Below are 24,544 nucleotides of genomic sequence, written 5' to 3'. Positions count from 1 at the left end.
CGGGGGACTCTATCCCCGTTGTGTCTGGGGAGGGGGAGCAAGAGCGGAGCTGCAGGGTACCGAGGAGATATGTGTGAGGGCCTCATCGATGATAGAAGAGGGGAATCCCTATTTCCTAAAGAATGAGGACATCTCAGATGTTCTGGTATGGAACACCTCATCTTGGGTGCAGATATGGCGTAGACAGAGAAATTGGGTGTTGGGGATATAGTCTTTGCCGGAGGCAGGGTTGGAATAAGTGTAGTCTAGATAGTTGTGGGAGTCAGTAGGTTTATAATTTGTGTCTATCTACGATATAAACCAGCATCTGCGGTTCCTTCCTACACATCCTACAAAGCTGCACGTCTTTAGGATGTGGGAGGAAACCAGAGCACCCAGAGGAAACTAATGCGGTCACAGTGAGAATGTGCATCTCCACATGGACAACACTCATGTCAGGGTCAAACCTGAGTGTTTAAGAAGGAACTGCAGATGCTGGAAAATCGAAGGTACACAAAAATGCATCTGGAAAACACCTGGAGGAAACCCACACAATCAGAGGTAGAAAATGCAAGTTCCACACAGAGCACTGGAGGTCAGGTTGAACCCGACTCCCTAAACTGTGAGGGAGTGGTCACTACAAGCTGTGCCACTATGTGGTCCTCAAGAAACCTATTCAATTTACATGGATTGGCTCCAAGACCCATTGCACACTACTGATCGGAGATGTTTCACACTGAACTAACACGGCAGTTGTTAGTTCAATCCACAACTATTTGAGATAGCAGAACATAGAAAGTAAGGGATTAAAAAACAGATGAAACAGTCAATGGATACATTGTTAGATTCATGGATTAAGAATTTACTCAAGAACCCACTTGCTATTTAAGATGCATCTAAATTTATCAGGGCACAGTTTAAGAATTCACCAGACATTGTAACTTTGGTGAATTTTTAAACTGTGCAGTGATAGATTCCTGTGTAGCATAAATAGCGAGTGGGTTCAATCCAACTTATTATGCAAACAGACTCTCATGTGTGATCTGGCTTGCAAATTTGTAGCCTCGATAGGAATGCTAAGGATTTCATTCATCAGAAGCCACCAGCCAAAGTATAATTCTCAAACAAAAATACACCTGGGTGGAAGTTGCACGATATCTTGCTACAGATGCAATGGCAGCCAGACCCCATGGGTCTGCTCTTTTCTGATGACAAAATTAAACATGTCAGAAGGAGAGACTTCCACTGATAGCCTGAAAATCCAAACACAAAACAGCTGACTTGAGCATTGAAAGAATATACAGTGAGGGAGTCTTCACAGCATTGGTCAATTCCATTGAAGTAGCACCAGGCTTGCAAACACTTACTCCACCTGCAGCAAGAGGCCTTCCAATAAAATGTCAAACTTATTTTATACATAATGTTTCTTCATGAGAAGCATATATTTTAACAATCATGACACAGACATTTGATTTGCCTTCATAATAGTCACACTTCTTAGCTAATAATACTGATCTATCTGTGATTGCATTCCTCAAAAAATCATTTATGAATCTTTTGGGCTGAAAACATTTGGTGGTTTGGATCCAACACGGAAATTGTTGAAGAATGCACGAAATGAGAAGTAGTTCTCTGAATGTGCTTACCAAGGCAGTTATGGCCATCATGCGCTAACTTGAAACCATCGTAACATGTACAGCGGTAATTCCCTGGGATATTGATGCATTCATGGACACAGCCTCCACTGTACTCATTGTCACATTCATCAATATCTGGAAGACAATTAATTAAAAGGTAAGACAACTAAACAAATACAGCTAGTCATTTTAACTAAAGCAGGGACAATAGAAGATTAATGTACAATATATGCTGGACAGTGTTCATGACTTGCTTCATCTTTTAGCGTCTCTGTTAAATTTATTGAATAGCAACCTTTCACCATCATATAACCAGCATCAATGGAAAGAGTTGTATTCTTAACTTCACTAATATTCACGATAGGGTGGTGAATATGTGGAATTCTTTGCCACAAAAGGCTGTGGAGGCAAGGTCAATGGATATATTTAAGGCAGAGATAGATAGATTCTTGATTAGTATGGGGGTCAGGGGTTATGGGGAGAAGGCAGGAGAATGGGGTTAAGAGGGAGAGATAGATCAGCCATGATTGAATGGTGGGTAGACTTGATGGGCTGAAGGGCTTAATTCTTTCCTATCACTTATTATCTTACGATTTTCTGAACAGTTTGAAAACAACTGCACTTACATCAGGTTCAATCAATCCTGGTCCACCATATGACAATGGTCATGCAGGGAACTAATAACTGTCCTCCCTAGTGATTGCTAAAAATATACAAAAGGCCTGAAATATTCTATACTGCAAAATACTTGCATGAAATCCGCATGCAAATCATTCCCCTTTGTTAAACACAAAGAAATTCCCAATTGTTTGAAAATGATACATGGTCCATATTTGGAGAGGATAGCGATTGATGGAATTTGCATACAGAGGAAACAGATTTGTATTATTTTTCTGCAAACCAATGTAAATTCACTGATTGTAAATGCCAGGATCAGCAAGCACGTTACATATAATTTGACAAAAAATAATAAATAGACAATACAAAACAGTATTCATAATGTCTTGCTTACTTAGTCTAGCCGAGTTAGGATCTTAAATATAATATCTTTGCACAGCATGTTTAAGTATTTCACAGGTTTCTTTAAAAAACATATATTTTTAAAATTCTTGAAGGATGTAATAATCTGTGAGACCCATTGTGAGATTTGTTCAAAAACACCTATTGTAGATTCCTCCTCTATGCTCGAGTACCAGGGCAACAATGGTTCATATTATAAATCACTAATTATAGTTTAGCACCAATTGTATCTCATCGCAAAACATTTTAAAACTTGGCTTGAAGTACAGTTCTGGATAAATGTTAAATGCCTGAAAATGAATTGTTGCCAGTTAACAGTATTACATTTCTAGTGCGTCTACATTATATCAATCTGTTGGCAATGAAGGGTTCTTTTCAAAGGTAAAGTCATCATTATGAAATGATATAGGAAAATATTCAATTAAAATAATTGCAAAACATTGATTAATATAGGATGTCAACAGAAGGGAAATGGTGATTTGGTAATGTTACTACACAGATTAATATTGCGTTTTAGTCAAAGTGTGTGTCAACATTAGGGAAATGATGAGTGGGTAATGTCACTGCCTCCTCTCTGAAGAACTGTGACTCTTACTGTTTTTGCACAATCCAAATCAACAATTAATTTTTCTATGACAGCATCATAATAAGCTTTCCAAATTTTTAGATACTTGGCATCCTTTATATTGTTATTGGAGAAAATACAAATCAGAAAAATACATATTTCAATTAATAATATGGAGACATTTAAAAGGCTGAAATATGTCTACAATTTCAAAACAACAAGCCACTGAATAGAAATTTGCTTTAATGTCAATTATAACTAAAAAAGCTTTTGTGCGTCATGAGACAGGTACAGAAAATAACAGTACTGTTCATTATGTTTCAGCAGGCAATGCAATGGTCATGTCATTCAAACAGCAGCTCCCGGTTTCAATATTTCCAATTCATAAATCATTCTGTGAGAAACATTTTCTGCACAATCTTCAATACTGGCTTCACCCAGCACGGGACATGTTTATTAGATTGTAAGTACAATGAATATCATAATATAGCTCAAGATTATACTACCTTCACACTGTTTGCCATCTCCTGTGTAACCAGACTTGCAGATACATTTGTATGATTTGGGGGTGTTCTGACAGATAGCATCAATATGACAATTATCTGTTCCTTCAACACATTCATCAACATCTGAAACAGCAAAAATGAGATGTTAGGAAGGGATCATTACTTTGTAGTATGTTAACCATAATAATTTACTGTGGTATGTAAAACATCTAATAATCTTGGACATAGTATGCTTTGTCAACACACAGACACTTTATTAAAAACATATGTTGAAGGAAGTCAGCAGGTCATACAGCATCTATGGAGGCAAAGGGATAGTTAACGTTTCTGTTCGAGACCCTACATCAGTCTGGGTTCCTACAGCAGCTTGTTTTTCACTGCAGATTCCAGCATCTGCAGTCCCTTTCTCTCAACACTTCCACCTTAGCCTTCTACTTGCAATACTTGCCCTGAACCACTATATTTCTGAATAAAGCTTCTTCATTTTATTTGGTAAATTAATTTGGTAAAACTGATTTTTTTTTTTTCACATTGACAACTCAACAGAGATTTGATTCGGAACAATCAAATTATTTTCTAGACAGTCATACGGCACAGAAGCAGGCCCTTCAGCCCACCATTTCTATGCCGTCCATGGTACCTATCTACACCAAGCTCATTTATGCACATAGTCTTCTAGACCTTGGCAATTCAAGTACTTTATTTTAGTTTACTTTACATTACTTGCCGAGATGGTTCTCTTCAGAATCATGTCATGAGCCTAATTTATCAACCGGTCAGCTAGCAGGGCTCATAAATATGGCCACAGTTGGAATCGTGATAGAAATAGATCTGTAATTCTTCGGATACAGTAGCTTCCACCTTGACATCCACCAGCTAGGATAAGAGTAAAAGCTTAGGAATACTACCACCTGGAAGTTGCCTTCTAATCCACACACTACCTGACTTGGAAATATATAGACATTCCTTCACCATCGCTGGGAATAATTCCTACTTCTTGGAATAGAATACTTAATTGTCACATGTGACAAGGCACAGTGAAATTCTTTGCTTGCTTACCCAAGGTATGCAAATAGTTGCCATATAAATGGTGCTGACAAAGTTACAAAGTACCCCCACCCCAGGTCATCCATTGTTCACCCCCCTCCCTCACAGTTAACAACATTGTGGGTATACCCATACCTCAAGAACTGTAGTGGATTCAAGAAGGTAGCTTACCAGCAAGGGTGATTAGGGGCGATTAGGGATGAGCAATTAAAAACTGGCTCAGCCTGATAAGACCACATCCTTTCGATGAATATAAAGTGCGACAAAAAAAATCATTGCAATGATTGTCAGAGAAATGTCAGAGGGGGCAGTAGCAGGCCCAGAGGTGTGCTGCTAAGATTCCTGACATGTCCTCATGGGCCTAGCTGAGTATCCTGGACCTTCACCACCCTTGCCCTGCCCTCCTCCTTCGATTACAAACTGTTCAGAGCCTCCAAGTTAAAAAAAAAAAGTCTAGTACTACTTACTGCCTGTTCCAGAGATTCTGAAAATATGAGACAATTCAGATTCTCGTACTTAATTATGTTGGAAATTTGATTATCAATTTAAAGCCAAAATGAAGGGAATACATTTCTGCATATATAATGTTACACTGTGAAGTATTTTGTATCTACGTGATATGGGTATTTACTGAGTATGCTCGCACCACATTTTATACATCAACTTTGGCAAAATGTTTCAGGGACACGTTGATTACATTGCACACATGTACACATGTATGACATTCAACACTAATCCATTCCCAAGATTTCTATAACTAGTTGATTAATAGATTTCATTTTCTATACAATACAAAATATATTTATTTGTCACATGTACCAGTTGTGTGGTCACCATACAGCCATACAAAAAAAAAAAACACAACACACAATAGACTCCAACATAAAACATCCCCACACAGCAGAATCAAAGTTTCCCACTGTGAGGGAAGGCACAAAGTTCAGTCATCTTCTTCTGATGTTCTTGATGTTCACCCGTGGTTGGGGCCTCCCAAGCCCTCCGCAGTCGCCGCTACTGGTGGCCCGCTGCTCAAGCCCGCTCGCCGGGATGGTGGAACTCCGATGCTGGAACGGGGGGGACAACTTCAGCGGCTTGAACCTCCGAATCGGCCACTTCCTACCGGAGTCCGCGGCTCCCGAAGTTCACAGGCCGCGCTGGGCGGAGATTCACGCTGGCGGCCCTCGGCAAAGGGATCCCAGGACTCCGCGATGTTGAAGTCAGCGCCGCCCGCGCTGGGAGCGTTACGAACCACAGCTCCGCGATGTTGATGCTGCAGACCCAACACTCCGGAGCTTCAAACGGCGATCCAGGTAGGCATCGCCCCACTCCGCGGTGAATCCCGTGCTGCGCCGCCACTGCTGAAGCTCTGGTCCGGTCCCCGGTTCCCGGCAGGAAAGGCCGCGCCAGCCAATCCAGTTGGTAGGCTGCCAGGAGGGGGGTGAGGGCGCGACTCGGAGAACAGTCGCATCCTCGCCAGGAAGTGACTGGGAAACGGTTTCCCCCTTACCTTACCCCCCTCCCCCACATAGAAAAACTAAAGAACCCTCCAAAACAAACTGTTAAGACAAACAAAAATAAAAAAGATAGAAAAAACGGACAGACTGTAGGCAGAGGCTGCCATCAATGCGGCGCCCCAATAGACCATTTCAAAACATATTGCTTATTGTACTATCAAGTTAAAAATAGTACCTAACCATTCAAGAAAATAGAAACTAAACAAGGAGGTGTATAGTATATTAGAGTACCAAACACCTCCTTCCTATTTCCGTGGCAGCCAGCTGGGCCTGAATGACCTCCTCTCCCCTCTCCATTTATCTCCTTAGTATGATTTAGATCTAAATCCAAAGAGCACAAATACTTTGCAGTTTTGGGACCTAGATTTGGATCTCACCCAAAACAAAGAAAGAAAATTCTGCTTATTCTCAACTAACACGAGCCTCTGTCAGTTTTAAGGCCAATGTGTTTGATTTCACAATTTGAACATGCCGCTGGAAGGAAGAAATTGCATTTGTACTGGGTCTTCACATCATTGTCGGGACTTATCTAAACACTTTGCACACAATAAATTTAAACAAGGAGACCAGAAGTATGCCTGCCTTAAAAAGTATAGTGGGAGTGGTGCATCGGGCAAGATGCAGCATATCTAAATAAATAAGGGTTTTCTGCAGCAGGAGCAAACCATGCACTGTTGAAGCCTGATTAGTCTAAATAGATATAAACAATTTGAACACAAGTAATATTAAAGCTGCAAAAGTTAGTAACGGAACACATCAGAACACATCAAACAGAACATTAAAGCAGTGCTTTAACTTTCTTTGTTTCAAAAATGTTACAAATGCATCAAGGGATGTAGGAAAGGAACGGGTATGGTATTGAGAAAGAGGATCAGCATTATTAGTAGCAAATGGCAGAGCCAACTTGAAAGAATAAATCACCTACTCCTGCTTCTATTTTTTTATGTTCCTTTGAAAAATATTTCTCAGGTTTTCTTTTATTTGGATTTTTTAATTAAAAAATAATTATGGAGGCAGCTAAATCTACCAACTTGATTTAAAGAGCTTCCTGAAAATATGAAAATCAATACAAAATTATTAAAATAAAATTAACATGCTGCAGCAAAAGTCAGACACATATACTATTTGGGAAACTTAATGCTCCCTCTGTGCTCAACTCAACTGCAAAAATGGTGAGGGAATTACAAATGTCCTGTCCTTAGATTGTGGCTGGTAAATGATTCAGGTTTCCTCCTCCTGATCATTAACTCCTGTAGGTAAGCCCATGAACAGTGAGTATGTACACAGCTAGACGATGCATTACTCTTCTCCCATAACTTATATGATCAGCTAAATAACTGACGAGCACTCTCAGGACTGAATGATAAAACCAGTGGGAGAGAACATTCAGCCCATCAATGGGTTCTTATCTCCTTCAAAAAAATGTATAGATGCAGAAAATCTGGAATAAAAACAGAGTGCTGGGCATTTGCAGCAAGTCAGTGTGTGGAGAGAGCAACAAAACAAAGAGTTCAAATCAATGAATATAGCAACATGGAACTGCAGATGCTGGTTTACAACAAAAAAAACGCACAAAGTGCTGGAATAACTCAACGGACCAGGCAGCATTTCTGGAGAACATGGATGAGCATTATTTCAAAGTCTGTAGAAGAGTCCCGACATGAAACGTCACCTATCTACTGTATGTTCTCCAGAGACGCTGCCTGACGCACTGAGTTGCTCCAGGAGTTTGTGTCTAACATTTCAAGTCCACCACGTTTCATTAGAACTAATTCCTTTTGAAAGCCCCGACTGTCTTTTTCCACCATTTTCACAGACAGTGATTCCAGATCATAATCACCTTCTGCTTAAAATAATTCTTCCCTCACTCCATGACTTTCAATGTGTGTTCCTTGGTCTTTCAGCTATCCACTAAGCAGAATGGCCTCTCTTTGTTTAACCTTTCCAGAGCAGTGTATACTATTTGGATACAGCATTTGGATCATTTTATCTTACCCAAGATTCAAATCAAGAAGTCTCCTTAAGGAGTTGAAAGGAGGGTGAATGTCGGGCAGAGTAAAATTCACAACAACATTGCTTGAAGTAACTAAACAGAGGCCACATTCCCGGTAATTCTGACATGGTAATATTATCATGAGTGTGAAAGTTGCAACTTTATGAACCCACACAGGATGCCTGAGCCACCACTGCTCAAATATTCAGTTCATTGTACAGTTGTTCATTCCTAAAGAAACTTTTCAAACTTTGTTTCAAAAACTTTTGCACAACTATCGCAAACTGCCTACATTTCTCCATTGTTTCCAAGCTTGCAATTGTGAAATGTCTGGTTGCAATCCAGAGGGCAGGACACGTTAAACAGCTGGGTTTTTTTAAACCAGAGAAAATGTATCTGGAGCAATATGAAGGATACATGTTTGTGCTGGGAAACAGTGAGTTAGTTCTCTTGTCCCCGTCTCTGCCTGGAACTCATTGTGCCCATCACTTACAAGCAAACTATTTTGGCAAATTCAAGCTATAGAAATTATTGTCTGTTATATTAAGTATAAAGAGAACATACAAGCTCTGTGCATCCCTAGACACACATTCAATTAAAGATTGCTTGAACTCAAGTCTCTGGGGTAAAGGCTGTGGTACTGTATAGTTGCTTGGATGTAAGGATTACAAACATGTGTTTGACATGTAACAATCTCTTGTCCAGAGTAGGTGAAACAAGGACCAAAGGACATAGGTTTAAGGTGAGGAGGGGAAGATGAGGGGTAACTCATCTGAGGGGTAACCTGAGGGGTAACTATTTCACACAAAGGGTGGTGGGTGTATGGAACAAGCTGCTGGGGGAGATAGTTGAGCCAGGTATGATCGCAACATTTAAGAAACATTTAGACAGGTACATGGATAGGACAAGTTTAGATGGATATGGGCCAAATGCAGGCAGGTGGGACCAGTGGAGGTGGGATATGTTGGTTGGTGTGGACAAGTTTGGCCGAAGGGCCTGTTTCCACGCTATGAATGACTCTATGAGTATTCGACTCTATCTGCATAAGCCGAATAAGACAGAACTTCTGGCACAGGGTTTCAAAGAGTAAATATTTGTTTAATTCCCAATTTGATGTTGCCTAATGTTGGAACCTCTGACATTGCATTAGCTATCAACTATTAGAGCGGCACGGTGGCACAGCAGTATAGTTGCTGCCTTACAGCGTCAGAGACCCGGGTTCGATCCTGACTACGGGTGCTGCCCGTACGGAGTTTGTACGTTCTGATTCAGATTTAATTGTCATTGTCAGTGTACAGTACAGAGACAACGAAATGCAGTAGACAACGAAATTCTCCTCGTGACAACGTGGGATCTGAGATCTTCGGTTTCCTCCCACATTCCAAAGACGTACAGGTTTATAGGTTAATTGGTTTGGTATAAATGTAAATTGCCCCTAGTGTGTGTTGGATAGTGTTAATGTGCGGGGATCGCTGGTCAGAGCAGACTCAGTGAGCCGAAGGGCTTGTTTCCATGCTGTACCTCTAAACTAAACTAAAAACTAAAACTACTAGCTACTGACCCTAATTTCATAGTTGTAGATAAATATGAGAATTAATAGGTTTGTTAATGGCAAATTGTGTTTGTGACCTATTTGAGCTCTCTGACGAGTGAATATGGATGCAAGACTAATAAGGAATTTATGGATTTCAAAGGAAATTTGATAAAGTACACAATACAGATGTTTGCAAAGCTGGAACTATTTTGCAGTTTGGACATAAAATTCATCAAATGTAAAAAAAATGGTTAATTTTTAATGGAAAAAAGACATAGTAACCCAAATACCTTTCTGAAAAAATTAATAACGGGATTGCAGATGACCCTCATTTGCAAACGGAGTGAACAGACTTTAGGACGACAGAAATTGACTAGTGAAATATATGAATAACAGCTACATTAACCAGGTACCAGTTTGACCTGACCCAGAGTCATTGAATCATCCAGCACTGAAACAACTCGTTCCATCCTTCGCTCCATAGATGCTGCTGCACCCGCTGAGTTCCTCCAGCAATTTTGTGTACCACTGAAACAACTCTGTCAGCCAACTGATTACACATTGGCAATCAAGCAACCACTTACACTAATCCTATTTTTATTTAAATTTCCTCACATTCCCATCAATTCCCACTGGATTCTACGACTCACCTGCAGACTAGGGGCAACGTACAGTGGCCAATTATCATACATCTTTGAGATGTGGGAAGAAAGCAGAAATCTCGGAGGAAACCCACATTGTCTTTAGACTACAGACTTTAGAGGTACAGCAGGAAACAGACCTGTTGGCCCACTGAGTCCGCGCCGACCAACAATCACCCCGTACACTAGCACTATCCTGCAAACTTGGGGACAATTTACAATTTTACTGAAGCTTTAGTTTAGTTTAGTTTGGAGATACTGCAATGCAGGCCTGGCAGAGCATCACCAGAGAAGACAACCAGCAACAGGTGGTCCATGAATCGCAGACATCAAGCAGTCATTCCATGCAAAGGATATGCAACAAAACATAACTACTTTCATTTACATGGTTTCACCATGTGGAAATTACAGCAGTGTTTATACATAGTCCCCTCATTTCAGGGCACCATAATGTTTGGGACACAGCAATGTCATGTAAATGAAAGTAATATTGTAGCCATCTTTAGCTTATGCTTGTTTTGGGGGCTAGTCCCCTTCAGATTTCTCTTCAGCATTAAAAGCTCAAATGCTCAAATGGGTTCAGATCGGGTGATTGACTTGCCAACTCAAGAATTGACCAGTATTTAGCTTTGAAAAACTCCTTTGTTGGTTTAGCAGTATGTTTGGGATCACTGTCTTGCTGTAGAATGAACCGCCAGCCAATGAGTTTTGAGGCATTTGTTTGAACAAGAGCAGATAGGATGTGTCTACACTTCAGAATTAATTACGCTACTACCATCAGTAGTTGTATCATCAATGAAGATAAGTGAGCCAGTACCTTCAGCAGTCATACATGCCCAGGCCATAACACCCCCACCACTGTGTTTCACAGATGAGGTGGTATGCTTTGGATCTTTGGCAGTTCCTTCTCTCCTCCGTGCTTTGCTCTTGCCATCGCTCTGATATAAGTTAATCTTCGTCTGTCCACAAGACCTTTTTCCAGAACTGTGGTTGCTAATTTAAGTACTTCTTGGCAAACTGTAACGTGGCCATCCTATTTTTGCGGCTAACCAGTGGTTTGCATCTTGCAGTGTAGCCTCTGTATTTCTGTTCATGAAGTCTTCTGCGGACAATGGTCATTGACAAATCCACACCTGACTCCTGAAGAGTGTTTCTGATATGTCGGACGGTTGTTTGTGGCTTTTCTTTATTATAGAGATAAATCTTCTGTCATTAGCTGTGGAGGTCTTCCTTGGCCTGCCAGTCCCTTTGCGATTAGTAAACTCTTTCTTCTTAATGATGTTCCAAACAATTGATTTTGGTAAGCCTAAGGGTTGGTTGATGTCTCTATCAGTTTTATTCTTGTTACTCACTCAGAATGGCTTCTTTGACTTTCATTGGCACAACTATGGTCCTCATGTTGATAAACAGCAAGAAAAGTTTTCAACGGTGATGGAAAGACTGGAGGAAAGACTAGGTGCTTAGAGCTCTCTTATACCTGCATTAAGGAGGTCATTAAAACACATCTGAGCAATTACAGACGCCTGTGAAGCCATGTGCCCCAAACATTATGGTGCCTTGAAATGGGGGGACTATGTATAAACACAGCTGTAATTTCTACATGGTGAAACCCAAATGTGTAAAAATACTCTTTAATAAAATCTGACAATGTACACATGTGATTTTTTTCTAATACAAATTTCAAATTGTGGAGTACAGAGACAAATAAATAAATGATGGGTCTTTGTCCCAAACATTATGGAGGGCACTGTATTTACAGCACCTCACTTAAATGACCCACAAACCTATTGGCAGGGACATTGAATTCTACAATTACAGGTTACCCCCCCCCCCATTTCTCCTTCTGATCCACCCAGTTCCACTCATGCACACTATTCTGTTCACTTTCCCCACTACCTCGTAGTCCTTTTGCTCATCACCACCCCCTCCACCTGATAGATCTCCTGTTCCCTTGCGCCCCTGTTGCTCCCACCCAAAAGCACTCCCTCTGGTTCTACATTTCGCTCCTCACATTATCATATTGCATCATCTCCAGCCCTTTGTTTTCTCCACTTATCACCTCCAGACTTCGCAACTATCTTCCCCCTTCTTTCCCTCACCTGACTGACCCCACCCGGTCAATCAACCCCTTCTTACCGAGATCCACCTATCACTTGGCAGCTTTTGCCCAACCCTTTACCCTCAACTTTTTCTATTAACTATCCCCAATCTATTCCAGTCTTGAAGAAAGGTCCCAACCCAACATGCCGTCTGTCCGACTTTCGCCACAGATGCTGCCTTACCCACTGGGATCTTCCAGCAGTTTGTTTTTTGCTTCAGCAGCTGCAGAGTCTTGTGTTTCTAAATGCTATTATTTTTGGATTCCTCACATCACAGTGCTTGCATTAAACCTGAGCAGTCGTTAAATGGAAAAATGTCCAACTGTAATTAATACATATTGCTCATTGCTTCTTCTGTAAAACCACATGTACACTCCTCAGTCTGGCTTTGTATAAACTTACGTCCAAATCTGGCTCTGGCTCATTTTAAGTTGACAATACATTAGGGGGAAATGATTTATTTATGGTGAAATATTGCAACAATACTTTTCTGATTTTACATGCAGATACCTTTTATACAGATAACATTCTGTTTTGCCAGATGCAGTATATGAAATAATAGCCACATAGTCAATCTGGAAAGGGGCACAAGAAATCTAAGAACTGGTCTTGTGCTAAAATAGACCTAAACAGATGTTATGCTATAATATGTATTATTTTATATTCAGTAAGCAGATTGCATTTACGTGAATAATTTATTGGGCAAAAATGCACTGGGCTAGAATGTATACCCACCCCCTACACACACACACACACATACACGCACATACACACACACACGCACACACACGCACACACACACACACACGCACACACACACACGCACATACACACACATGCACACACAACACGCACATACAACACATGCACACACACACACACACACAACACACACGCACACACAGCGCACAGACACACAAAATGACAATGGGAGAAGGTGGCAGAAAGACAAATGCTAGTAATTATAGGGCCCAGTCACAGAGCAGGAAAAGATTTAATGACCTGAGATGTCTTCTGAATATAACCTGCAACAAATCCAATTTAATAGCATCTGCACAGTTACGTTTACATTCCCCATTACTATTTCATGCTTACGCGCACACCTCACATTTTATATATACTTAGAGCCATATGTATACCATATCGCAATGCAGGCAGAAGCTCTATTTTGGAACAGACGATGACACAGCAGCCTCATGGCACTTCCATGTCTACAGGCCGAGTCATTTGGAGGAGATGATGCTGACAATCATCGGCTCGGTCAACAAAGTGTTAGTACCATGTGACTGATTGAAAATTGTTTAAGATGATGGTATAGAGTCATAAAGTGTGGAAACAGGCCCCTCGACCCAACATGCCTGTGTGGAGATCCCAGGCAGGCATCTACACCTGTCCCACCACACAAAGATAACAGGGCAGATATAAGTGTACAGAAAACAGGCACAAAGAAAACACACAACAGTTATTGGCAAAGTATCATATCAGAATAATTGCCAGTGGATAAATACAACTGTTTGGCAGTTTGCAATGTTGATTTGCCTGCTTCTGACTTGAGTGACCTGTGAAGAATAGAACACTGAGATGAGCAGATGATGGGAACATTATGACTTCCTCAATGGGACAATTCCAGTTTCCATTATTTGTTACCATTAATGAATGGTGAATGTTGCTGGAAGCTCAAATGCCTTCAATGAGGTGCGGAAAATAATCAAAACATTTGCTTAACCCAGTAGACTGAGCCACATGACGGATAGAGAAAAATAAAATAAAGCCATCATTTTTCACCTTCCACTCCACACGCAATAAATTAAACGCTTCACCCAGAGTGATGATAGAGAATTTGTTTATCATTTCCCAAAACCAATGAATAGACCCAGATTTAAAAGCAAATACCAAATGGCGGAAGGAACCCAGCAAGCCATGGAGGGATACAGACTGGTGATATTTTGGATTGGGAAAATAGACACAAAATGCTGGAGTAACTCAGCGGGAGAGGCAGCATCTCAGGAGAGAAGGATCGGGTGATGTTTCGGGTTGGGATCGTTCTTCAGACTCATCTGCACATGCAAGGGCTGAGAGATATTGATGGCCTCAGAACTGTGTGGAGATCCCAGGCAAGCAGCACGGAATGAGCCAGGAGATTGGCAGATGGTAGTAAAGTGGCGGAGATGTTGTAGGTTGGGGCAAGATGGGGGAGTCCAAGCTTCCAAGTAGAAAAGCCTGTAACCAGTAACAGTTGCAGTTGTGACTGGCCCACCATCCCAAATTAAAGAAAAAGGTGAAGAAACACAATAAATAGCAGAAAACGAATGAAACCATCGAGTATTTCCATCCAAGTGTGCCATGCTTGCCAAGTGTAATCAGTGGAAGCAACCTCAGTGAATGTCACATTATTGCAATCAGGTACTCAATGCATTTGGCTAATGTTCTTCGGATGAGAGTTCATCTAAAAAAACATGAGATTAAAATCAGCCAAAGGGCCTCATGGAAAGCTCCAGAACTCCCCTTGTCGTACTGCGCAATGTCAGTATGTCGATCAAATGCGTAAATCAAACAGCTTGCTTTGATAAAGCATACAACCTGATAGGAACAGAAAAATAAGCTGCACAAAAACAAATGTTAGATTAAAGGAAAGAATAGTCCTATAATATGAACATTTGGAAAATTCATACTATGCAGCAAAGTGAAAATAATAAATATATTTTTAAAACTCTATTTATCACCACTGTTAACTATCCTCCAATCTGAAGAGCAACCATCTACCACAATTCTGCAATTTTGTTTCCCCTTGTGGAATGTACATAACCTGAAACATCAGTACTTTAAAGGTCATCCATTGTTCCTTTATAGTTTTGTTTTCCATTATTTGGTTCCATTTTTTCATGTTTTTAAATTCCATTGAAGTGAATTTAATTCTAAGTTTAGTTCTTCCTTGGTCCTCTGCATCATTAATCCAAATGTCATCAGTAACTTCCAAGTGTTGACTCATTGGACATGTAGACCACATGGCCCATTTCAATTCCCAGAACCAGATTTCATACTGCATCCTTCCTTGTAGAATCACATATTTTTATTCGTTAATTTGTTTCAGAATCTAAGCATCACTGGAATGGCGAGCGTTTATTACCCATCTTTCATTGTCCTCAGGAAGATAAGGATCAGCCACATCTAGGATGGTTGCAGCTCCTCTGCTGAAGATATTCTCACTGTACAGTTGGCTGGCCAGCATGCAACAAAAGCTTTTCACTGTACCTCGGTACACTTGGCAATAAACTAAACTGAACTGGAGAGGGAACTCTTGGATTTAGACCTAGCAACGATGAAGAGCCAGCTTTATATTTCTCAATATGGAGATAGATAGGAGAAATAAATATGTTCAACTAAAATTTCTAATGATGATATTAAAGATCACGATTTAAATTTAAACATTTGATATTTTTTAACAGAAAGCTTACATCCATAATTTGGATTTAAGTATTTTCAATTAGAGAAATTAATTACTAAAATATGTTTTTTTCATCAAACACTTTCTGAGTCATGTGCCATCTCAAGATGATGTATAATTGATATAAAACATCAGTTGCTGTGTATTACAGTGCTGAACATTAAAACTGCGCTAGTGTCTCCCAGGAGGAAATAACACGGCAGATACTTTAGGGTGTTCATTGAAATGCATTTTGAACATTTAAATACATAATGGTGGTGTATTTCCCTCTTTAGAGTTTCTAAGCCACATGTTATCATCTATCTATGTTACACATTGCACCCTGGTTGGTCAAGCTGAATATGCTCACAAAGGCTCTCAGTGCTTCTCTGCAACCAGTTACTGGGGACAGTTTGGTGCAATCTTTCATTCAGTTTCTCTACATTTGCTCCAGTCAGTTTGGCCTCTGCTCGACGCTTCTCCTATTGGTGGTCAGTGCTAACATTCAAATTATTTTGAATCACAGTGTCAGATAACTTAGCTTAAGTAAATTCACAAAAAATCCTGGATCATTATGTCCTGCTTTTGAGTTACTTCCCAGATTTCAATATCTCCTTTTAAATCAGTTCTAACATTTAGAATCAGGTCAGACAAGAAACTCCAATGGAATCTTTAATTATACCCTCCATCCCTCAGTCTATCAATGGTATAACAGGTCCGATACATGTAGTATCAGGGTAGTTTCAGTGAAACCTGGCTAAATAAATCTACTATGTGTAGCAAGGAACTGCAGATGCTGGTTTATACTGAATATAGACACAAAATGCTGGAGTAACTCAGCGGGTGAGGCAGCATCTATGGAGACAAGGAATAGTTGATGTTTCGGGTCAGAACTCTTCTTCAAGTCTGATGCTTAATAGGATCAATGCAAACACAGCTACAGTTTTCTTCCATTTCCAACAAGCTTAGAAGTGTCACAGCTTACAGAAACACTCGATTATCAGTCTACTCAGCGGATACATGGCATTCAACACAAGGAGGGTCAATAAAAGGAGCAGACACAGAAAATAACTTAACAGCAAGTAACAAAAATTTAACTCAGGTCAGCACAACTCAGCACTGAAATGTTATCCTCAGGGCAAAATGAAATACAAGAGTGACGGAGCTCTCCCCTGCAGCAGTCAGAAATATTTCCAATACTTGGAGACAGCTAGACACTTTATATGCTGCCATTGATTGTGTGCAGGACTTAGTAGCAATAGCTGTCAATGAGAAACAGAAGCACACACAACACAGCACACTGAAGCACACACTTCATCACTTCACGTCAAAGTTAAATGCAACAGGAACTCTGCACAAATTCAATTTACATTAATTTATGAAGAACTGTAATAGCTACAGCTGCCACATGGACAGCTAAGTAATAATGAACCTTTCATCTTTTTTAAAAATTGAGGCCCTGGTTAGGTTACAATTAGACAGAAATGTTGCTTAGTGTGGAACATTCTTTCATCAGATCAACTCTTAATGGTGTGGCCTGATTTTATGCTTCATATGTTGTTTGAAAATTGCCTGAAAAAGATTTCTCTCTTTAAGTTTCCACATTCTCTTGCCAGCGTTAGCCTGAAACCAGGAATTGATCTTTTCCATATCTTCAGCCATCAAATGGGGAGCTGGCATTCTAATTGAATGTTTAAAATGAAATCTAAAAAAGAACCATTCAAACCAAAAACAGTTGGTCAGCTCAGGAACATTAAACCACTGCTGATCCCCCCCCCCCCCCCCCCCCCCCCCTAGTAAGCATGCCAGAACTGGTGATAATCCAAATCCAATTCCACCCTCAAAAGAAGTGAGAGTAGATTTAGTTCCATATAAGTATTTGCTGGTCATTCATAAATTATAAAGCAGATTGCATAGCGAGAGGGGCTAAAGCCTTTTTACGTTCCCCCTATTCAATTGCTTTGCATTCCCTATTGCCATTAGCAATGACTAAGGCCTACTGAGGATTGGTGAAGTCACCGGTTTGGGTCTGGTCATGAAGTTAAACAAAAATCAACCCAAAAAGATAGAAACCACTAATCAATTTCCCTCTGTTTTCTATGTCCTTTATGACAGACTGATTTTGGTTCTGGATGCGCTGGATATGTATCGGCACTGACCAGCACCCCAGGCACGTGCTGTTAGGGTAGACAAGGTAGACCGTGCCTACCCTGACTAAAATTGTAAAATGGTAATTATTAAATATAAATAGTAAAGGCACGGGAGAATTATGCCGACCTAAGATATCGATCTCTTATGTAGGCATAATTCTCCGTGACTTTCATGCACAGTACATGTAATACGCGAACGTATGTGCAGCTTACGTGCCGTCGATGCTGCTTCAAGCCTTCAATGACAAGGGGAGCTGAAGGCAGCTGAAATTCTGCCTTTGTGCCGTGGACTGCGTACTGCGCAGCGCAGCGCAAGTTTTTTGGCGGGTTTTTCAAACATGGATTATCATTATCTTAATAGTATCTTAAGAAACAAAGAGAGAAGAATGGTGTTCGTGTACAAATAATGTGGTAAGTAGATTTATTTGAGCTATATGTTTATAAATACCGTATTTCCCAGCAATGAAGACGCTATTTTTTACCCAAAAAACAGGCACGAAAATTTACCTGCATCTTGGAGGCCGAAGAAAGATAGACTTAGCTATCCCTCAGTCCAGCAACATCAAGTTGCCAAGTCTATCCCTCATTGCTGGCAGCTGACGGGAAGAGGCTGTAAAGTGTGAAGCGGCTGTAAAAGGACAACGCCACTGGGGGGCGTTGGGGGGAGAGTTCCTTTCACAGCGTGTGGGGAGTCTGGCCAGGGGTAAAGTTGCGGGGAGGGCAGGAGCGTTGATAAGGAGGGGGTCGGGGATCATGCCAAAAACTCACTCACCGCTGCCACAGCGCTCCGGGCGCGCAGCCACCGCATTGTAGCCGGGGAGGGAAATAGCTTGGGTGGCTGCGAGCGGCCACCAGGACCGGACAGTGGAACCAGCCGCCACCTCAGCGCCTTCTGCCGGCCCGCTCACCTCTGGCAGTGCTCTCCGTCTGAACACCTCTCACCTGCCGCTCGCCGGCCTCGCTCATGTCAGCCGCTTCCTGCAAATCCTTAAATTCTGACTGCCTCCGGAAGCAGGACATGGCCTCACCTGCTGCGCTGATTGACACTGCATGGCATTCACTGCCCAGTCCGTGTCTTTCAATGTTGACCGGACAGTGAGGGGACCAGCTCAAGAGCGGGCGATGGATAACAGGACAGTGGGCGGTGGAGCTTACTCCTGTGTCAGCGTGATCAAGGAACCAATTGAAGCCGACTGGCTGCCTACCCTGAGTAATTACTCATGACACGTGCCTGCAGCATTACAAGATACAAGATACATTTATTTGTCATAATAAAGAGCACAGAACACGATAAAGCCTTAACACAGACATCCACCCACAGATTTACAAACCTGTATGTCTTTGGAATGCGAGTGGGTACCAAAGCACCCAGAGAAAACCCACATGGTCACAGGGAGAATGTACGAAATCTGTACTTACTGACAACACAGCGCTGGGGTACTATTAATGCACGGCTTTCACGTTTGTATTCATTTAACCTGTTGATCAGCTTGTCAGCACATAGGGTGCATGAGTTGAAGAAGGCAGGAGGAAGGGGGTGCTGAAATTTGTGACTTTGAGTGTTTTGAAATGCATCTGCGCAACACTTTCTCATATACTGGTGTGTTTCCACTGATTCTATGTGGTATTGAGTTCCGCTTGGAGATACCATTGCAGTCTAGCACATGGCAATAGATTGAAAGGAAGGAACAGGCATTGTTACTTGACTTTGACTGCCAAGAATGAAGGGAATCATGTTTTACACTTCATTTTGTTATTTATCTGAGTTGTTAAAGCAGATCATGGAATCACCCAATATTTTACCACGTGAGCATAGCACTCACTCTAAAATAAATTAAACTTGCTTGGTGGAGAAAGCCCTTATTGCAGTAAAGTATATTTACTGAACATGACTCATATCCAAACCAAAATTATATTAATGCAATCAAACTGTATTGTCTCAAACTTGAAGAGATCACAAATATGCTTATAAAAAATTAGAAATAGAAATCTAGCTTCAACCCGAGCTGGTGCTGTTTATCAGCACATGTTCTCGAGTAATTGGCAGAGCTGTAGTTTGTGTTTTAAAGGTTTGTAACCAGCAGATGTGACTGATGATTTGTTGCATCTCCATATTGTAAGATGGAGAGCCTCATCAAACATGTGTTATTCACGCTCTATGTTTATCCAAACTTGCTGCCGTTGATTGTGATTCACAGGATTGTAGCTCCATTTAGGTTCGTCCAAGGCCCCTGCATTCCATTACATGCCTGGGGATTCAATCTCAATAGCTTGTAGACAATTTATTTCCAAAATACATAAAGCTATGTCCCTTTGATATGGAACTGTTGAAATCATGTGATAGTACTGGAGTGACATGGGGGTGGGCGGGGGGGAGGAAATGTTACAGGACATTTAGTAAGGCCAGTATATGTCTAAGTTAGAATGATATGTCATTGGTAGGGAATTAGGAAATGCCTCAAAGATGCTTTTCCATGGACATTAAAGTTTCATACTTCTTGATGCTGCTGCTGTAGGTTCATGAATTAGACTAATTAAAATTAACCAACAAACTAATTTAGACTAATTAAAATTAACCAACAAACCCACACACCTTTGAGATGTGGGAGGAAACCGGAGCACATGGAGAAAACCCATGTGGTCACAAGGGGAACTTGCAAACTCGACACTAAGAGCATCTGAGGTGAGGATCGAACCCGTGACTCTGGGGTTGTGAGGCAGCAGCTCTACCAGCTGCGCTACTGTGCCACCTTAACAGTTGCTGTACATTTTATGAATTGTATTGTAAATGGTGAACAACCTTGTGTCAAAGTGCAAGTTGTACACAGTGCACCACTAATAGATAATGTGTATATTAAGTGCAGTGATGAAAGCACCAATCCTGCAGATTACTCTGTTTTGCAAAGCTTTTACAGTCTTGTATCATTCTCAATCCAGCTGCCATACTGCTTATGTAACACCAGTTACAACTGACAACTCCGAATAAACATACGAGCAGAAATGATCAGTTGGTTTCAGGCTGGGTGCAAGTGATTACTGCATATTATGAAATGAAGTTACACATACAGTTATACAGTAAGAAAAATAAGTTACTGTGGCAGCTGAACTGCTGGGTCGAGAACCAGCAATATAAATACCCCAGTTCCAGTCAACCCACATTCACAGATTTGTATATGAACGATGGAACATTGTAACAGGTCGCTGTATAAACAAAACAGAGGATTTCCTCCAGTGCTGCTTAACAGGAAAAACAAACACTTATCAGCTGCCCACTATTTTGAATAGCACTCGTGCTTTGATTTCCAGTACATATTCCTCTGATTTATGCAACTGCTCCATTGCTATTCAGAATGGAGGACAGCAATACAGATCTTGCAGCAGGAATTATAAGATCTTTTAATCAATGATTTTATACACATCATGTTTGGCCAAACAGCTGCCTGCACCATTGAATGGAAATGGAAGGAATTGAGAGGTGGATAGGGGGAGAATGAACAAGCTCAGAGATAATATGAAATACATTGGGCTGGGACAAGCAGGAAAATGCAGTGAATTCTGAACATAGCTGCGTTTTCTCCATGTTATGTCACCATGTTCAGAATTCTCATGCGTCTGACTTTACTGGCTCAACATAGGACTTCAAAGGCAGTTGGAGAGGCTTGATGCAAACTAGTCTTAATTACCAGCCCTGACTGTGGCCCAGCAACCAGCTCAGTGAGTAATGTTTGATGCACTCCTTTCCCATTCACCTGGATCCAGTTCCTGCATGCGTTCCCTTCAATAACTTTATTGTCTGTTTTGTTATGAGGAAGGAATTGGAGTGGAGGAGGGGGGTGAGGGGGTGGGTGAGAGAAACGGGTAGGGGACAGGGCAGGGGAGTTAAGTAATAGATGGATTTGATCCAATCAAGGATTTCAGGTGATTTGTTGGAGCTAGAGAATGAAATATGCTGTTGCTAAAATAAAACGAATATCATACGATTTAAATAATGCATTACATTTCTTGATTGTTTTCCAATCCACTGTGTGTGCACCATTTATTTTAGATGCTGTTTTTGGCATGAAAATCATAATCAATGTCAAATGTAAAGTTCCAGTAGTTTTTATAATAATGTATATGTAGTAGCGATACTGTGATGATCACATTAGAGAAATGAAAGATTTGTAATTAAGTTTCAGTAATTGTTACAGCAGTGAGGTTTGTTCAACAGTTTTGTGCCAAGAATAACAAAAGTATATCTTTGTGCCAACATAAAACTACATATGTTGTGTTACAGGTTTACTTGACTGAAGGAGCTAATGGAAAAAGAATAAAATATATAATAATTCAACTTTGACAACTAACAGCTCTAAAATGAGGCATGGAATCTATCAATGTATGTGACCATATTATATGTTCATAAGTGATCGGAGCAGAATTAGGCCATTTGGCCCATCAAGTCTACTTCGCTATACAAACATGGCTGATCCATCTCTCCCTCCTAACCCCATTCTTCTGCCTTCTTCCCATAACCCCAGACACCCGTACTAATCTGCAATGACCAGATTCAGGAATAGCTACTTCCCCACAGCCATCAGGCTATTAAACTTGGCTCGGATAAAACTCTGAACATTAAATAGCCCATTATCTGTTATTTGCACTTAATCAGTTTATTTATTCATGTGTGTATATATTTATATAATGGTATATGGACACACTGATCTGTTTTGTAGTCAATGCCTACTATGTTCTGTTGTGCTGAAGCAAAGCAAGAATTTCATTGTCCTATCAGGGACACATGACAATAAACTCTCTTGACTCTTGACTTGACTAATCAAGAATCTATCTATCTCTGCTTTAAATATATCCACTGACTTTGCCTCCACAGCCTTTTGCGGCAAATAATTCCACAGATTCACCACCCTATCGTGAATATTTGTGAAGTTAAGAATACAACTCTTTCCATTGATGCTGGTTATATGATGGGGAAAGGTTGCTATTTGATAAATTTAACAATTGAATTGAAGCAAGGGGGGAGGAGAGAAGGGGGGAGGAGAGAAGGGGGCAGAATTCATTCTACCAGACCCCAGCATTAATTACGGAGATCAATCTTTTCAAGAACCTAAAACACCATTAACTTCAGAAAACATTAATATTGATTTCAATCGTTTTTTGTTCAACTACAGTGGCTGTCTTTTAGATGTCAGGTTATTCTAATGCCTGGCGGTGGTATTTGAAAATGTTAGTCTATCACCCATAATTGCACCACAGCTCCTGAAGACCGTGGGATCTTGTAGGTAGTAACCCGATTTGTGATTAAGGATCTTGCATGACACCTGCCACATTTTTCACAATGCGCTAGAAAATAACATCCATTGAACAATGGGCTGATGATTTCTTCTCCAATTTACATTCAAAGAAAGGAGAGCTGCCAGTATTTAGGCATCTTTATTTACAAAGACAAAGGGTCAAAGTTATGATACACCTTGTAACCAAGACCATAGTATATCTCACACCCACCCCTCGCTGGTAAGTGTTTATTGGACCCATCATTACCAGATTTTGATTGCAATCATGTATTGTCTTTCCGCTGACTGGATAGCACGCAACCAAAAGCTTTTCACTGTTCCTTGGTACATATGTGACAATAAACTAAACTGAACTGATTCCTGTTTTGTACAGTTCTAGGTTCTGTGCAGACACATGGTATGCATTAGTTCAGTGACCCTACTGCAGACTTCTGCTGCCTCAAACGCAAGAAGAAGAAGTAAGTGGAATACTGGTTCATGGAATAATGTTTTTTTTCAGTTGTTCTATGTATGTTGCCCCCATTAAACGTACTTTTCCCACCCCTCCCCCTCTCATACAATCCTGGTCCTTAACTTCTGATGAACAACCACCCAAAAGAAAACAATGCAGAAATGTGATATATGGGTACAAGCCAAAGAAATAATGCACTGGTAGCTTAACAAGCACTAGTACTAAAAGATACAGAAATATGAGTGCTCCCTGGGGTTCACCACAGCACTCTCCTAGGATCCCACAGAGAGCATTAGTGCAAAAGAGAAAAGAAAATCTTTCCGTGTTGTCAGTGACTCTGAAGTACAGGGTATGTAAACAGTGCCTCACTCACTCAAGACAGAGGCTTCTATTGCAATGTCAACAATGTATGTTAGTTGTTCCCATCTCTTGGGTCTATTTGTCAACCCCTCCGGTGAAATTCATAATAGTCTAGACAGTATCCCCAAGATGATAGGTTTAATAAAAAAATGAAACAGTCAGCTGCTAATCCTCCATGTGAAGAACAAAATGTAATTAATAAATACATCAATTCTAATGCAGCTAAATGTTGTGAAATAGCCCCGTAATGTCCAATAGGTGCAGTGAGAGCAGGGTGTTATCAGAAATGTATAAAGAAAACTTTGGCCACATTGGCTTAACAGACACAGCAACTAC

At 40.7% G+C, this 24,544-nt stretch overlaps 1 protein-coding gene across 3 annotated transcripts in view; it reads right to left on the bottom strand.

Annotated features, from left to right (window-relative positions):
- The window catches only part of scube3 (signal peptide, CUB domain and EGF like domain containing 3), a 261,920-nt gene that overhangs the window by 212,107 nt on the left and 25,269 nt on the right, over positions 1–24,544 (bottom strand). For all 3 annotated transcript variants that reach the window (XM_033042397.1, XM_033042398.1, XM_033042399.1), the window contains exons 2-3: positions 3,708–3,830; positions 1,626–1,751 (exon numbers count right to left, since the gene is read on the bottom strand). In XM_033042397.1, coding sequence (XP_032898288.1) covers positions 1,626–1,751; positions 3,708–3,830 — 249 coding nt within the window. The remainder of the gene's footprint in view (positions 1–1,625; positions 1,752–3,707; positions 3,831–24,544) is intronic.

Source organism: Amblyraja radiata, chromosome 24 (genome assembly GCF_010909765.2).
Source record: "Amblyraja radiata isolate CabotCenter1 chromosome 24, sAmbRad1.1.pri, whole genome shotgun sequence".
In the NCBI taxonomy this organism is placed as follows: domain Eukaryota; kingdom Metazoa; phylum Chordata; class Chondrichthyes; order Rajiformes; family Rajidae; genus Amblyraja; species Amblyraja radiata.
This window is presented reverse-complemented; position numbering and strand designations above follow the sequence as displayed.